Source organism: Chlorocebus sabaeus, chromosome 29, assembly GCF_047675955.1.
Source record: "Chlorocebus sabaeus isolate Y175 chromosome 29, mChlSab1.0.hap1, whole genome shotgun sequence".
Lineage (NCBI taxonomy): Eukaryota > Metazoa > Chordata > Mammalia > Primates > Cercopithecidae > Chlorocebus > Chlorocebus sabaeus.
Genome location: NC_132932.1, coordinates 22,267,186 through 22,283,408, shown reverse-complemented (window position 1 = coordinate 22,283,408; position 16,223 = coordinate 22,267,186). Strand labels below are relative to the sequence as shown.

Here is a 16,223-nt window from a genome sequence, read left to right as displayed (position 1 = left end):
GGAGGCTGTGCGCACGTTACCAAACTCTCTAGACCTCACTTTCTCCACTTATAAAACAGAAATCGGAAAAACATCTGCCTTGTTGTGCTGTGTACAGACTTCACATGACAAGGCGTGTGACACACTTCGCCCATGGAATTCCCTGAGTTGAAGTATTCGCGTGGTCGCTATCACTGTCTATGCAAACAGAACAGGTTCCCGAAGCGGCTTCCACGAGTATGCACACATTGGTGATTTCCAAGAATATATTTTATCTGACTTGCTTTCATGTTCTATCTCAAATTTTTTTCATGTAGGAGCTGAAAGATCTCCGAAAACAAAGTGAAATCATACCTCAGCTCATGTCAGAGTGCGAATATGTCTCTGAGAAGCTAGAGGTACGTGGGTGGGGGGCACAGCCATCCTGGCTCAGACGAGAAGGCACAAATGTCATGGTACTCATTTTCCTGCTTCCCATCACTTTCACACTGAGAATGCTGAAGGAGAGATTTTCTATTCACAAAAAGCTGGCGGTAACTGCAGGCCGGATGGTACCGCATCCACCCCTGCCCTTGGGGCAGACTCGGCAGCGTTTGTCTTTTGGTTTTTCCAGTTCTGTGAAGGTTCCTGTGCATCACCACAGTGTAGACGACTGTTTCCTTGCAGAACCCCGGTGGGAGTGAGGAGCGGGGGTGGTGGCCTGAGAGCCCAGGGTCAGGGTGTGGGGCCACCTCCGCCACTCCCCTGCCAGTGACCTTGGGCACTGACCTTGGGCAGGCCTTCCTCCCTAGGCTCAGATTTCTGATCACTAAAATGAGGATTTTCAGGGCCTCCTCCCCCTCGGAGGGCCTCCTCCCTGCAGGCCCTCTGATATACACACGGCGCTTCATGTAGTTACACGACCCTGGAATAGTAACTGGTTCCTGTGCACATGTTCAGAAAAGTCTCTGTTTATGCCCTCAACATAAAGCTCTTATCTGATATGAAGAATGCAAGGCTTATGGCTCATTTAAGGACTCACAGCTGTCCTGTCTTTGGGAACCTGCATGTGATTCACCTAGATGTGTCTCTATAGGCTTGTGGCGCCCAGTGCCACAGACCATCTCCATGGTAACAGCATCAGAGGGTGCACAGACTGGCTGTCCCTGAGTCAATGGCATGGCCAGTCCTTCCTCACCGAGGGCCAGAGGCTGGCCTGGGACTGAGGAGGCCACGCGTCTCTGTGGGACCAGGGGAATGAGCCGCTCTCCCATCTCTTCTGTCTCTCAGGATGGAACTGAAATGTGGTCTCTGCTAGCCACTCAGACGGGGATTTCAGACTTTCCCTGCTGGGCCCTGTGTGAGGTCTCCCTCAGGCAGGACTCTGTGTTCTGCCTGCTTTGTTGGGTCTTGGGTTTTCGGGCTGGGTGTCGGTCCCTCAGTGGGAGAGCAGGCAGGAAAGGAGGAGGTCACTGAAGTGCCTGCTGCTTCCCTTCTGATGTCTTGGTCAAAGGCTTGTGTGCTGGGGTAGCATGTCTCTAGGGAGCTTAGGCCCTTGCCCAGGCCCTCAGGTTGGATGGAGAATGGTTGGTTCAGCTGTAGCAGGTTTTGAAGGACGACTCTCATCACTCAATTTTCCAGACCCTTCTCCCTTTTGCTTTGCCAGGCGGCAGAGAGAGACAATCAAAACCTGGAAGACAAAGTGCGTTCCTTAAAGACAGACATTGAGGAGAGCAAATACCGACAGCGCCACCTGAAGGTGGAGTTGAAGAGCTTCCTGGAGGTGCTGGATGGGAAGATTGACGACCTGCATGACTTCCGCCGAGGCCTCTCCAAGCTGGGCACCGATAACTAGGGCTGGCCGAGGCCCAGGCCCCGCCTGTGAGTCCCAAGCGTGTGTGCGAGACCAGATAGCTCTAGGACGTTCTTCTGTGTGCATTGCTTCTGTAAATGCAGGCGCAGTTTGTCGTGTTTCCAAACCAGTTGTGCCGTCCACTCCTTTCCAGAATAGAAATCTCCTCTCGCTTCTCTGGCCTTGTGAGGTTGTGGACAACTGGAAGATTCTGACTCAGGAATCCAGAACTAGGTCTACCTTCAACATTTACGCAGTCAGGGCAGGGATGTTTATATCTTTCATAAGGGCTGTTGCAACCATATGAACTGAAAAAATGCATTTTCTAATCCAAATATTGATATTCTTTACACCAGGCCATCAGGCTCCTTTTATCAAATAGCATTCAGAGTATTTGAATGTCCATCAGGCACCAGCCCCGGGGGGCACAGAGAGAACAACATTCCTCTCCATCAACATCGAGAGGCTTTATTTAAAACAACTGTTTAGTGGAAACTTATTGAGAGATGGAAAACAAGCTTCTGGTGGGTGCATTTTCTGACCCGGGAGTCGCCTGCAGCCACAATACTGCCCCTGCCCCCCAGTTTGTATGGTTGCGACAGTGTTCCTTTTCTTGGTTTTAATTTCTGAGCAGATGATTGTGCTGTGGGAACAGCACACAGTGAGGGTGCCTAGCACAATGCCTGGCACTAAGTAGGTGCTTAATAAATGTTTGTTTTACTAAATGTGTACACAGAATTTAATGTTTTAATCAAACCCCACAGCAGAGCTGGGACCCTGTTGAATGATGCACCATCTTTGCTGTGCTGGGTAGTTATCAGACATGACTGTCCGGTCAAACCCAAGCTGGGGCTTGGGTGACCCTGGGGCAGGGAGGGAGAAGGGGAAGCTGCAGGAGCTGGTCTCAGGCCCCTGGAGCCCATCCGTGATGCTCTGCCCCTGGGGCTCTCCGACCCTTGAATCACCTTCTCCCCTAGGAATGGTGACCCAGGGATTCCAGGTATAGGGGCTGCCCAGGGCTTGGGACCTAGGGTGGGATTCTTTTAAGGGTCTGGACAATTGAGAAGAAATCGCAGGCAATCAGGGGGAGAGGGCAGCTCAGCTGACAAGCCGTGTCCTTCATGACAGAGGTGTTCCACCCGGCTCTGCCTCCTGCCTTTGTTGGTTTCTCCTAGGGAAGGAACTGCAGCCATAAACCTCTCCTCTCTCACAGAGCTGCTCAGTGGGGCCAGCGGGCCTGTGGGTGCTGTTGGCATCCTGCCCTGGGAGATTGCCGGTGTGTGGCAAGATGTTTTGAATCCCTGGCCCCACACATCTCTATATGCCTTAGGAAGGGGGGAGGCTTTGGTGCCCCCTTACCCCTTTGAGAACCACCTAAGAGGACTACTCCTTCTAGAAACCTTCTCCCATGGACACAGTTAGAGTTTCTCCCTGCTGAATTTGGATTAATGAACAAACAACCTGAGGGAGGGAGGGAGATGGGGTCTGCACACAGGTGCCCCGGGCCCCAAGGTGAACACATGAGTCCTCCTGCTTTCCTTCCCTTTCCCTCACTGAGACGCCTCTCTGAGCCAGGGAGTCTCGTTTGGGATGCGGACAGAAGGGAAGGCTGGGGATCTGGAGCACCAAGGCACTTTTAGAGGAGCCCCCGCAGGGTAAGTGGGGGCTTTGGTTGAGTACACAGGGCTCTTGGCAGACAGGAAGTGGAAAGTGTGGCCAGCCCTGTTTGTGATTCGGGGTAGTCTGCTGCTGGCCCTGCCCTTTCTCCAGAGCTCCAGATGGCTCTCAGGACAGTTGGTAGCACTTCCCTACTGGCTGCACTAGGAGACCAGAGAGCCGAGCTGGCTGTGAGTCAGCCCCGTGGCCCAGCAGCAGGATGAGGGGATTCTCAAGCCAGCCTGGTCCGCTTAGCAGCAGGCTGGGTGTGTGGCTGTGCGGAAGTGGTGGACACTGGGTTCTAAACACCCTCCACTTGGGTCTTCAGATGACCTCTGCCTCTATCAGGTGACTTATGAATCTAGAAAGAGCCCTCTTGACTGACAAGAGAATGCTCAGGTGACACGTGCACATAGTAGTTACCAAAGCCACTTGTGCATTCTGATAGCAGTGACTTTAGAAAACTCCGGAAGTGGAGGTGTAGAAAATGTTGGAAGAGCCATTCCACAGTGGGCTGCTGTGCAGTCGAGACCCATGATCCCAGCTCACCAACCACTGAAGAGTGTGGTGAGCATCCTGTGGGCAGCAGGTAAGGAACTTGGATTCCTCCTGCTGTGTGTCCAGCTCTACAGCTGTTGCAGCCCCGGAGCTAAGAGTAGTAGGCACTCCCTTAAAGGGAAAGGTAAGTTGGGCTTGGCCGTGAAAGCACAACAGCTTTTACAAAAGCACTGAACTTTTACATTCCTTCTGCTTTTCTCTGAAGATCTTAGTGTCTCTTCATTTACTTTCTTTTAAAATAATGGCCCTGGAGCAACCTGGACGGTGCTCCCTTGAGCTGGTGTGACGTGCCCTCGTTTATTCAGACATCCAGCTCAGTCTCAGTACTGTTGTCATAACCTTACACCAGAAGCAGGCAGAACGTAAGCCATTCACTCCGTGAGCATCGCAGCCGCTTGTGCTGCCTGGAAGGTGCAGGGCCAGGACTGCATTTTCAGTTTGCAAATGAGGTCTCCTGATTTTGGCATTTCCAAGACTGGCTGCTATACCTTGATACGCTTTCCTTCTGCCTCCATGAAACCTGGTGTCTAAAAGAGATCAACTAAAACTTGGAACCCTTCAACCAAGAGGACATTTAAAAATAACCTTTCATTCCAGTCAAGACCCAGCTGGATGCATTTTAAAGTTGGGAGTGGTGAGGAAGCCTTCCTAGTGCTGCCTGGGGAATGTAAAACCAACAGAGCGACAGGTTGGGACAGTGTGGTCAGGCCTTGGAGGGAAAGAGAACTAGTATCCACACAAGACATTGAACTTGTGTGGCCCCTCAGTTTCATCTCTCCTGCCTGCCACCACATTAGACTTTAATTGGGTGAGAGAACAGGGCAGAGCCTGTCACCTGCATTTTGCAGACGGGAAGTAGAGACAGAGAAAGTGACACGCCTAGGGTCACCCAGTGGTGACCAGCAGCGTGGACTCTGCATTCGGGTCTCCCAGACCTTGATGCAGTATCTTTTGAGCCATGCCACTCTAGTCCCTTTGGTGACCCGTGGGTGCCAAGAGAAAATAATTCTCTTATATCTTGATAAGAGCATATTACAATCATATTATTTTAATATGTGTCCACAGCAAAGGACAGTTTACAAAGATGTGAATCTGAATGACATCTAGGAATGTTCATTATAAACAATAAGTTCAACTTTCAAATGATTCTGGTTTTGTAGGAATCTTTCCAAGAAAGTTGGTTAAAATGATGTGTCTGCCTGTGAGGCCCGTTCTATGGAAAACAAACACACCCCGAGTTCTTTATTGATGGCTTTAGTGGAGGCAGAGCAGTACGTTCAAAACAAGTGGGAGGCCCTGAGATCGCAGGAATGGAAAAGAGTTCTGGCTGGGGGTGGCCTGTCCACTGCCGGCCCCTTCCCGGAGATGCACTCCTTTCTGGCTTTCTGGGGAGGGAGCAACCTTGCTCAGTGGTGGGAGCAGCTTGACTGGGACCTAATCAACACCCAGGAAGACTGTGCACAGAGGGCAGTTGGTCTCTAGCCTTCATGGTGGTGGTGGGCAGGCGCCTGCCTGATGTAGACTACATTTGATGCAAAACATCAAGTAAAGGGTGGAGCATAATACAGTGAATATGTCTCCCAGAAACATCATCATCTGCCCATTTTAATAGGGCTCTTTATCTTTAGAAAAGTCTCCTTCTCTATAGAAACCAGGGACAATTTTGGATGAGAGCCAACCACAGGACATGCTGGGGACCTTATGGTAGGACCTCACGTGTGGCCAGGTGCACCTTTGGGAAGAAGGCAGATGTGATGTGACTTAGCACAGGCACTCGAAAGAGGGAGCCAGCCACTGGTCTTTGCTAATATCCAGAAGCGGATTGTTTGTTCCATTCATCTTTCTAGAAGTTAAATTATTTCATTGCCTTGAGACGTCACTAGATTTTGAAGCACTTGCAAACTAGAAGCTTGCAAGATCAATGTCCATATATATTTTTAAATGATATGCATGGTTTAAAAGGACCATAATTTCTGAGTACATGGCTTCCCCAAAGAAACAGTATATATTCTGGAGACGATAGGGGTTTCGGCATGGAGAGGGACTCCTGTCTAGTCTAGAAATGTGTGTTACTTACATGTCTCTTCCATGTACCTATCTCAAGAATATGGGTTTTCTAGTTTGGCTTTAAACACTACCCAGGCAGGAAGGTGGCTTTGGTAAGAATTTTGAACTGGATGAAATGTTCTAGTGAACTTAGGACAGCGTGCGTGTGCTTGTGTGTGTGTGTGTGTGTGTGAAGAAATAGCAAAAGGGGAAGTGGGAGAAACAGTAAGGAAGAGTTTTCAATTAAAAATATGTATGTCTAAGAGGAGACTTTATTTTCTGTTTCTGGTGGTGATGTTCTATGTTCTGGAATCCATTTCCCAGAAGAAGAGTTTGTAGGTCTTTTGTTTGAAGTGGAATTGTGCAGTGCCCTACTCTCTTTGACAGTGCACCGTCTTGCGGCAAAGTGGTCTCCCAGGCCCCTGAGACCCCCCCAGGCACCTGGCAAGAGCCGACAAACCACGGCAGAGTCCCAAGTGGTGTGTGTTTTGGCGAGTGATGGGCAGGACTGATGATTCACAGCTGTGGGGCTGTGTTATTGTTTTTACCCTCTTGTACTGCTTTTAATAAAAGTCTCGACTTTACATCAGTTGTGAGAGCAGCGTCTTACGATATGACAGGCAAGAAGACATTCCCCGCATCAAATGTAAGAGTTTAGTTTAATGATAAGAGTGGAGTGGATAAGTGAACTCTCCCAAGAGTACTGTTTTTTGTTTCCCTTTTCAAATGCTTTTGTGGTACATAAATAATATAATACTTTTTTTAAAGAAATTCCAGATGAGTAAAAAAAAAAAAATCACCTGTTATTATACCATCTGATTATAACCACTGTTAACATTTCTGTTTTTATCTTTTCAGACTTTTTTCTATGCATATGTGTGTTTTATTACTTTTTCCATGAAATATAATCATGTTATACATACTGTTTTATAACTTTTATCCCTTTTAATGCTATATTGTGAATGGATTTCTGTATCAGTAAATATGTAATTACATTATTTTTAACCTCTATGTAGGCTGTACCTTGGATACTTAAGTTGTTTCAATTTTTTACTGTTGTAGTCAAGGACATAATGAAGTTCTTCTAACATCCTTGTGAACTTTTCAGAATATTTACTTAGGATAATTTTCTGAAGTTATTACCAGCTCAAAAGTACACGCCTCCCTATCTGTGGCTCCTTTCCTTCTGAGGCATATGGGACTTTACCCTCCAACCCCTTTGTACTCATTCAGGGTCCTATGACTAATTCTAGCCAATGAAATGTGAGCAGAGGTGAGATATGAAGCTCCAGGCAGAGACTGAAATGCCCATGGGCAGTTCCGCAGTGTCTGTCTTCCCTTCCCTGATGTCCCAGGGACAGAGCCTCTGTCAAGCCTGGATCCCTGAGTGACTACATGGAGCAGCCCCCTTCTCCCCTCATGTTACCCTCACCTGCCACCCTGCATGGACGTGTAGCATGGATAAAAAAAATAAACCTTAGGTGTTAACCACTGGAATTTCAGGGTTAATTGGTTAACTGCAGCATAACATATCCTGTCCCAACAATTAAAAAGTATGCACATTTTTAGGACTTTTAATATGTGTTGCCTCAAATTGCTTCCAGAAAGACAGTCCCAAAGTATACTCCCACCTGCAGTGTGTGAGTGTGTACTGCTTCCTCTTTAACACCGGAGTTACCCTGGGGACAAAGAGCTAAAAAAAAATGTTTTTTTTGTTAAAATGTGACCCTTTAAGATGGTTTATGACCTTTATTTCATAAACATTGTAAAACAAGATTTTAAGTTGCATGTATGGCTTTTTTAAAACGTTTGACATTGCCGGGCGTGGTGGCTCAAGCCTGTAATCCCAGCACTTTGGGAGGCTGAGACGGGTGGATCACGAGGTCAGGAGATCGAGACCATCCTGGCTAACCTGGTGAAACCCTGTCTCTACTAAAAAATACAAAAAAAAAAAAAACTAGCCGGGCGAGGTGGCGGACGCCTGTAGTCCCAACTACTCAGGAGGCTGAGGCAGGAGAATGGTGTAAGCCTGGGAGGCAGAGCTTGCAGTGAGCTGAGATTGGGCCACTGCACTCCAGCCTGGGCGACAGAACGAGACTCCGTCTCAAAAAAAATAAATAAAACGTTTGACATAAAAAAAACACCTTTTAGTCAAGTTTATCTGTTACTTTTTTTTTGTTTTTAATGGTTGCTACCTATGCTGTCATGCTTATGCAGATCTTTCCAATTCTTTTTCTTTTTTTTGAGATGGTCCACCCTGTCCCCCAGGCTGGAGTGCAGTGGCGTGAGCTCAGCTCACTGCAACCTGCGCCTCCCGGGTTCAAGCGATTCTCATGTCTCAACCTCCCGAGTAGCTGGGACTACAAGTGCATGCCACCATGCCCGGGTAACTTTTTGTATTTTTAGTAGAGATGGGTTTCGCCATGTTGCCCAGGCTGGTCTCAAACTCCTGAGCTCAGGCAATCCACACGCCTCAGCTTCCCAAAGTGCTGGGATTACAGGTGTGAGCCACCAAGCCCGGCGAGGTCTTTCCAATTCTGATTGCAAGGTTGTATAAATATCCACCACTATCTTATTCTTGTACTTTTATTATTTCTTTCTAAACAGTTAATTCTCTGATCTGGCTGGGCGTGGTGGCTCACACCTGTAATCCTGGCACTTTGGGAGGTCAAAGTGGATGGATCATCTGAGGTCAAGAGTTCAAGACCAGCCTGGACAACATGGCAAAACCCCATCTCTACTAAAAATACAGTAACAGAAGAAAATTAGCCAGGTGTGGTGATGGGTGCCTGTAATCTCAGCTACTTGGGAGGCTGAGGCAGTGAACCCAGGAGGTGGAGGTTGCAGTGAGCTGAGATAGCACCACTACCCTCCAGCCTGGGTGACAGAGCGAGACTATCCCAAAAAAAAAAAAAAAAAAAAGCTTCCAAAAGACATTGAGATAATTTTGTAATGTTTAGAAAAATTAGAAATTGGATTGAGTAAAATTTACATATTTTACACAAGAGGACTAACATCTTTATAATATTTAACCTTTCATTTCAGTACATTTATAATGTTTTATGTCTCTCAGCCTATCTTTTCTAGTATAGGTGATTTTTGTAGTGTGGTTACTATTGTGTAAATGAGATCTTTTCCCACTACTTTAAAAAATGAAAATTAAATCAATTGCTTTTATGACTTAAAACATTAAATAAAACTTATGTAAGTGTAAACATTATTTTAAAACATATGTAGAAAATTAAAGCCCCCCATAATTAAAATCCCTTTCCCTCAAGAAAAACAGTCAACAGTTGATGCATATTCATCAGTTTTTTCCTAAAGTATGTTTTAGCACTTTGACCATATGAGACCTTCTGCTCTTAGCATTTTTCTCTTTGCAATAGATCTTCCTATGTCAGTACACATCAATCTACCTCATTCTTACCTCTGCATAAGAGAGTAGTGTGTGGTTGTATAATAGTTTAACTTGGCGATTGGTTATTTATTTTATAACTAGCCAGTTACTGAACTATTCTAAAGGTTTTGCTGTTGTTAATTTCTTTTGCCTTTTTCAGTTGGGTAATAATTCTGGGTAGGTTGATAATTGTATTCCCATGTTTGTAATCTTATTTCACTTTCTCAAATCATCACATTGACCGGTACTTTTAGAACAATGTTAAATAACACTTACATAATTCTGCTGATATTGTACATTATTTTATATATTTTTTTTTTTACTTAGAAGAGTGTTTCTCCAGAACTATAAATTTGACTCTTAGTGTAAAATAATCTTAATATTGGAATTATACATTAAGGTTATGCCCTCTATTTCTAGTTTGATGAAAATATTATTAGTAATGGATGTTGGGGTTTTATTTAATGGCTTTTTTCCACATCTGTCAAGATGATCAACTGGCTTTTCTCTATTATGACTTTAGATGAATCATTAATAGATTAGCTAATGTTAAGACATCTCTGCATTTCTATAAAAACTTGATATAGTCATAGTATATTATTCTTTTAATATACATCTCCTTTCAGTGTTAACAGTGGTTATTTATGATTGGTTGGTCCATAGATTTTTATTTTGTGTTTATTATCTGTACTTTCTGATTTTTCTACAAAGATCGTGTATTACTTGTATAATAAAAAATAAGAGCTTTAAATTGTGAAATTCTTCTGGATTTGGTTTTCTCATTTTATTATGGAATTTTTCATACCTAAATAAGATGAATAGTTGTGTAATTTTTTTTTTCTGCTTTGTCAGTTATTGGTGTTTGTTAACTTCTTAAAATTAAAAAGAACTTGGGAAGCTGTTTTTCTATGCCCTAGAAACATTTAAATATTTAGAATTTTTTGCTCTATTGAAGTTTTTATAACATGTATAAAACTGTCCAAATCTAGTGCCTCTTGGGAAATATGTTTTTTTCCTTTTTTTCAATTTTTTTTCATACTCATTGGTTTCTTCAAACTTTATTTCTATTCTGTAAGTTTTTGGCAATTTAAATTTTCCTGGCTAAGCGTGGTGGCTCATGCCTGTAATCCCAGCACTTCGGGAGGCCAAGGCAGGAGGATCGCTTGAGCCCAGGAGTTCACAATCAGCCTGGGCAACATAGTGAGACCCTATCTCTACTAAAAATTAGCTAGGCATGGTGGTGTGTGCCTGTAGTCCCAGCTACTCAGGAGGCTTGAGCCCAGGAGGCCGAAGCTGCTGTGAGCTGTGAGCACGCCTGGGACACAGAGCAAGACCCTTTCTCAAAAAAAATTTTTTTTAATTAAGTACATTTTCCTAAATAGTGATTCTGTTCTGATTTTCAGACTTGTTGGCCTGGAGTTGCAGTCAGTATTCGCTTCCTCATTCCCATGTTGTGTGTGCTTTCCCTTTTTGTTCTCATTAGTTTTTCCAGAATTAGTCTGTTTCATTGATCTTTTCAAATAACCAACTCTGAGATTTATATCTTAATTTACTGTTTTACTATTTCATGATTCTTTTGGTTTTGTTCTTACTACTTTTTCCTTTATTATTTTCCCACCTTCTTAAGTTGCATGCCATTTTAACTTTTTCTTCCTTAATAAAAGACACAGTTACTAACATTGTAAGGTATGACTGTTCCTCTGAATACATCTTTATCCCTATCCCTTAAATTTATATTTAGTGTTCTAAGTTATAAATAATTTATAATTTCAGATTTGACTTTATTTTTTACTGGAATTTTTTGAAGTTATACTTTTAAATTTCCCAGTAGTTTTATTTTGTGGTTGTTTTTAGCATTTCTTACAAACTTCTAGTTTTATTGCCTTATCAAAGAGAGTACAATTTGCCTGTACAATTTGTGCATTTTGGAGATCATGGATGTTTTCTTGAGACCTAAAAAATTTTTAGTTTTAATACATATCCCCAGAAAACTGAAGAAGAAAGTATATTCTCTGAAGGTAACAAAATTCAATCAGATATATTCATTTGACCTTATAAAGTATAATATTATGAACCTTTAATTTTCATTTACTTGATTCATTAAGACTAAGAAAGACATGTTAGTCTCCTGTTATTGTATTTCTGTCTATTTCTTTTGTTTCTTTTTTTTTTTTTTTTTGAGATGGAGTCTAGTTCTGTCGCCCAGGCTGGAGTGCAGTGGCGCGATCTCGGCTCACTGCAAGCTCCACCTCCCGGGTTCACACCATTCTCCTGGCTCAGCCTCCCGAGTAGCTGGGACTACAGGTGCCCACCACCGCGCCCGGCTAATTTTTTGTATTTTTAGTAGAGACGGGGTTTCACTGTGATCTCAATCTCCTGACCTCGTGATCCGCCTGCCTCGGCCTCCCAAAATGCTGGGATTACAGGCATGAGCCACCGCGCCCGGCTTATTTCTTTTGTTTCTAACAGTTTTTGCTTTCTTTTTGATGTTATTTGGCAAATGATCTTTTTATATTTAAGGGAAAAAATATTTTCCTTTAAAGACTTGTATACCTTTGTGAATCTTACCTGATTTTCTTGTAATACTTGTTTCTGTAGAAATACATAGTTCAGTAAAATATTTATGTCTGTTTTTAAGTCCACAGAAATCTTTCAGAAGTCCTTTGTATCTTAACAAGATACTTTGGAAGTTCTTGATCTTCCTAAGTAGGCTAATGTTCTTGCGGGCTACTCCTGAGCCAAAGCAAGAGCGGTAGTGTGGACTGAGGCGTATTAGGCTTTGGGTTTTTTTGAGTGTGCCAACGTTTCTGGTTCCTGCTTTGGGGCAGCCCCATGCTTAGGGATGTTTAGGGGATGCCTGCCCTTCCTCTGGCCATATTCTGCCTCAGTAGGGCCCATACAAAGGTAACCTAGGAGGCACTTTTCTTCTGTGGGGACTAGCCTTCTGAGAAGGCAGCAGAATGTAGCTTTGTGTGCCTGGCTATTGGGGTAAAAGCTAATCTCAGAGACTTACTCCACCAGAAAAGATTTTGGTTTTTTTCTGTAGAGTCAGACTCCCGCCATGTTGCCTAGGCTGGTCCTGACTCCTGGGCTCAAATGATCCTTCTGCCTTGGCCTCCCATAGTGCCGGGATCGCAGGTGCAAGCCACCACACACAGCCCCCACCAGAAGAGGTTTTTCCAGAGCTGTTGGAACAGGCTGTTCACGTGGCAAAGTCTATCAAACACAGAACCGGCTTTTTCCAAATGTGTAGGGTGGTGAATCCCAGCCCTCAGCTCAAGAGTAAAAGAAATAGGACCTTCTCTATTTCCCTTCATTCAAGTGAGTGTTGATTTTTGAGCCCCTGTTCCACCAGGCTCATGCAATTTGACTCAGTCAGCTCCAGGACTCCCCTTTCTCCAGAGGAGAGTCCTTTACAGTTCTGGGGAGCTTATATATTCCAACATGTTAAGGGGAGAGGGGATCCACATCTGCTCAGATATTCCCGGTTCCTACCCTGCTGGGTACCTCATGCCTCCATCCCATGCTTGGGACATAGGAATGAGCTGTTCTGTGCTGTAGGAATCTCCATGAAGCTGTACTTGGCCCTGACTGCCTGGGCCCTCCCTGTAGCCACGCCCTGTCTGGTGCCACAAAGACTTCATTTAACTTGAAGGGACTGCTAGATAAGCCAGACCTGTGTTTGCACAGGAGTCAAGACCACTGAGTGGAAATAATTCTGTGGCTGCCACCAAAGCTGTTTGCATTGCCGAGAGCCACAGTTCTACCCACTACTTCCCAACAGTGGCCCCACTGCGCGTGCCAGAGTTGTTACCATCTCTGTGCCCTTTCTCTTGCTTATTGCACAGTAGGTTACACAGTCTTGTGCTTCTCCCTCTTGCCATGTCATCTCTTCACTCCACCACTGCTCTGACCGGCCCATGCGTATGCCGTTCCCCGTACCCTCGAGGATCTCCTCCGTTTTCGTGTTCCTCTAATGCAGAGCTGCCAGAGGCTTCTTCCTAAAGCATGGGGCAGATCAGGTGCTAGGACACCACAGGCTCTTTCCCTACCTGCCCAGGCCTTGCTGTGCACTCTCTCTGTGTTCTTGCTTATGCTGCCCCACTCCCTGGAATCCCTTTCCTGCTCCAACCCCATTCCTCTCTTAGGCCCCAAAGGCCCCAGCCCTCTGGATGAAACTGAACCACTACCAAGAAGGGGGACTTGTGCCTCTTCCATCACCCTTTTCATACTTACAGCTGTTAAATCATTCGTGTTTTCATTTAGCAAATATTTATTGTGCCCCCTTATGCCCAGGCCCTGGGAACACCATGGTGAAAAGACTATTACTTTCCCCAGATCTGCTCTCTTCCAGGGGAGGGGTGAGCTGCTCCATTACAGGCATTCATGGAACTCAGCTGATGGGGGATTTTTGAGGCTCCCCCGCAAGGCAGAGCTCTCACAGGCAGCCGAGGACAGGGGCCAATGTGCACCCCACTTCTCCAGACCTGGGATGACCTGGGCCATTCTGAAGACCTCATGAACACCAAGCTTCAGGATTGATGACCCCAGGAGGAGCCTACGGTGGCTAAGAGTGCCTGCTTCACTGTTCCTGCGTCACCAGCCCACTCAGGTCCTTTGACTTTTGTGTAGTAGCATTTTTCTAAGGACAATCTGCAGAGCAGCTGCTTCAGAGCTATTTGTATTGCTGGCCCATCCCAGGAAAACCTCCTAGATGAGGACACTTGCATTCTGGGCCTGGAAATCTTCATTCTAGAAAGCTCTTTTTACTAGACAGAATAATGGTCCCCAAAGATGTCCACATCCTAATCCCTGGAACCTTGTGGCTATGTTACTGTAGTTGGCAAAAGGGCCTTTCAGATGGAGAGATGATCCTGGATTATCTGGGTGGGCCCAGTCTAATCACACAAGTTCTCAGCAGCAGAGAACCTTTCCTTGGGTCAGAAAGAGATGTGATGATGGAAGAAGGGTCAGATATGATGCTGCTGGCACTGAAGGTGGAGGAAGGGGCCACAGGCCAAGGAACAGGGGCAACCTCTAGAAACCAAAAAGGGCAAGGAAATGGCTTCTCCCTGGAGCCTTTAGAAGAGAACACAGCCCTGTCAACACCTTGATTTTAGCCCGGTGAGACCCATGTCGGACTTCTGACCTACAGAACTGTAAGAAGAAATTTGTGTTTTAAGCAGCTACTTTTGTGGTGATTTGTTATGGCAGCAATAGAAAACCAATGCACTCTCATGCTTTTACATACCCTATGGTCTGAGAGCCTCTGCCCCATAAATCCACTCAACTACGTGGGTTTCACATGCCATGTGGCCTTTAACCAATGACCTCCTCGTTCTGGCTGCTGTTACCACCTGCTTGATTCCCTGGTTCAAATTCTGAAGACAGAGTGGATGAACAGATGAATACACAGGTCTGACTGGCCCCACTCATTGCTTTTCACTCCAGGACAATCCATAGGATTGGCTGTGCTAGAAGCAGATGCCAGTCTTCCTCTGGCCAGAGGGCCAGACTCCCAAGACAAGGTACATGGCCATATAGGAGAGAGAGGTCAGAGAAGACCTGGTGGAAAAGGCTGTGGGGTTGAGACCTAAGGATGGGCATGGGTTTGCCAGGACATGGAGGGTGCAGGGAGAATTCCAGACACTTACGCTTAAAAGAATAGGCCCTTTGGGGGCAGGCAGGAAGCAGTATGGTATTGCTGGACTAAAACCTGTGGCAGGGGCAGCGGTTGCCCAGGGGAGGCGGCCAGGTCTCTGAGGGTTTTGTCTGCCAGGCTGAGGGGCTGCCCTTACTGTGTGGGCTGGAAAGCCAGGGAAAGGTGAAGACTGGCAGTGCTTTGGAGGCCGATTGCAGAGATCTGAAGCTGGGCAACAGGAGACACTTGTCCCCACTTCCTTGGCTCTAAATTCCCTGAAGCCAAAGTCTGGATTGACTTCAAGGCCTGGCTGGAAAAGGGGGAAAGGAAGGAGTGAAGGTTCCAGAAGAGGAAGAGAAGTGTTGATACACAGAAGACACAACTGGGCCAGGAACTTTTATTGTGATAACGTTCTTTTGAAAAGGATCCTTTTTCAAAGGCCTCTTGTGTTTGCAGCCCTTAGAAAGCGAATTCTGAGAATTATTTCAGCCTGATTAAGCTCGCTGGTATCTCAAAATACTGAAATAGTATAATTACAAACAATAATAAAAAAAAATATGTAATTACAAACAATACCAAACTGCAAAATAAGCATAAGAAAAGTCCCACGAAGTTCTGATTTTGCTACTTTTTCAATTCCAAATTCTTTCCCTAGGAAGTTTGGTGCTGAGCCTGGCCTGTGGTGGGGAAGGAGGCCTGGGGCACAGCCACTGGACCTGCCTCTGGGATCTGGACCTGATGCCCAGCGAGTAGCCCACAGGTTGCATCCCCCACTGGAACACCCCTGGGAACCCGGGTGGGAGCAGCGGGTATAGGGGCCAGTGCAGAGTCGGGGCTTGGACTATCAGGCCTAGACCAACACAGTGAGGCACATTCATTCATACACAGGAGTTGGATTTGCATTCTGAAAAGGTAGCACACATGACAGACCCGTGGGCAACCTGGCAGTGGCCGGGAAACCTGGCAGTGGCCATGCCACAGAGGGAGGCCCAGGCTGCAGCTGCTGAAAGGGACTCATGCCCCTCCCAGCTGTGCCAACTGAGGCCCCTCACGCTGCTGTGTGCCAGAGTTAGTTAAGAAGACACTGGAAGGCTGGGTGCGGTGGCTCACCCCTG

At 45.7% G+C, this 16,223-nt stretch overlaps 1 protein-coding gene across 8 annotated transcripts in view; it reads left to right on the top strand.

Annotated features, from left to right (window-relative positions):
• The window catches only part of HOMER2 (homer scaffold protein 2), a 144,171-nt gene extending 133,945 nt beyond the window's left edge, over window positions 1–10,226 (top strand). For 6 of the 8 annotated variants that reach the window (XM_007990234.3, XM_007990232.3, XM_007990237.3 and 3 more), the window contains exons 8-9: window positions 297–377; window positions 1,625–10,226. In XM_007990234.3, coding sequence (XP_007988425.1) covers window positions 297–377; window positions 1,625–1,813 — 270 coding nt within the window. In that variant the 3' untranslated portion in view covers window positions 1,814–10,226. The remainder of the gene's footprint in view (window positions 1–296; window positions 378–1,624) is intronic. The other 2 variants (XM_007990233.3, XM_037987783.2) reach the window with 2 other exon arrangements.
• The last annotated feature ends 5,997 nt before the right edge of the window (window positions 10,227–16,223 follow it).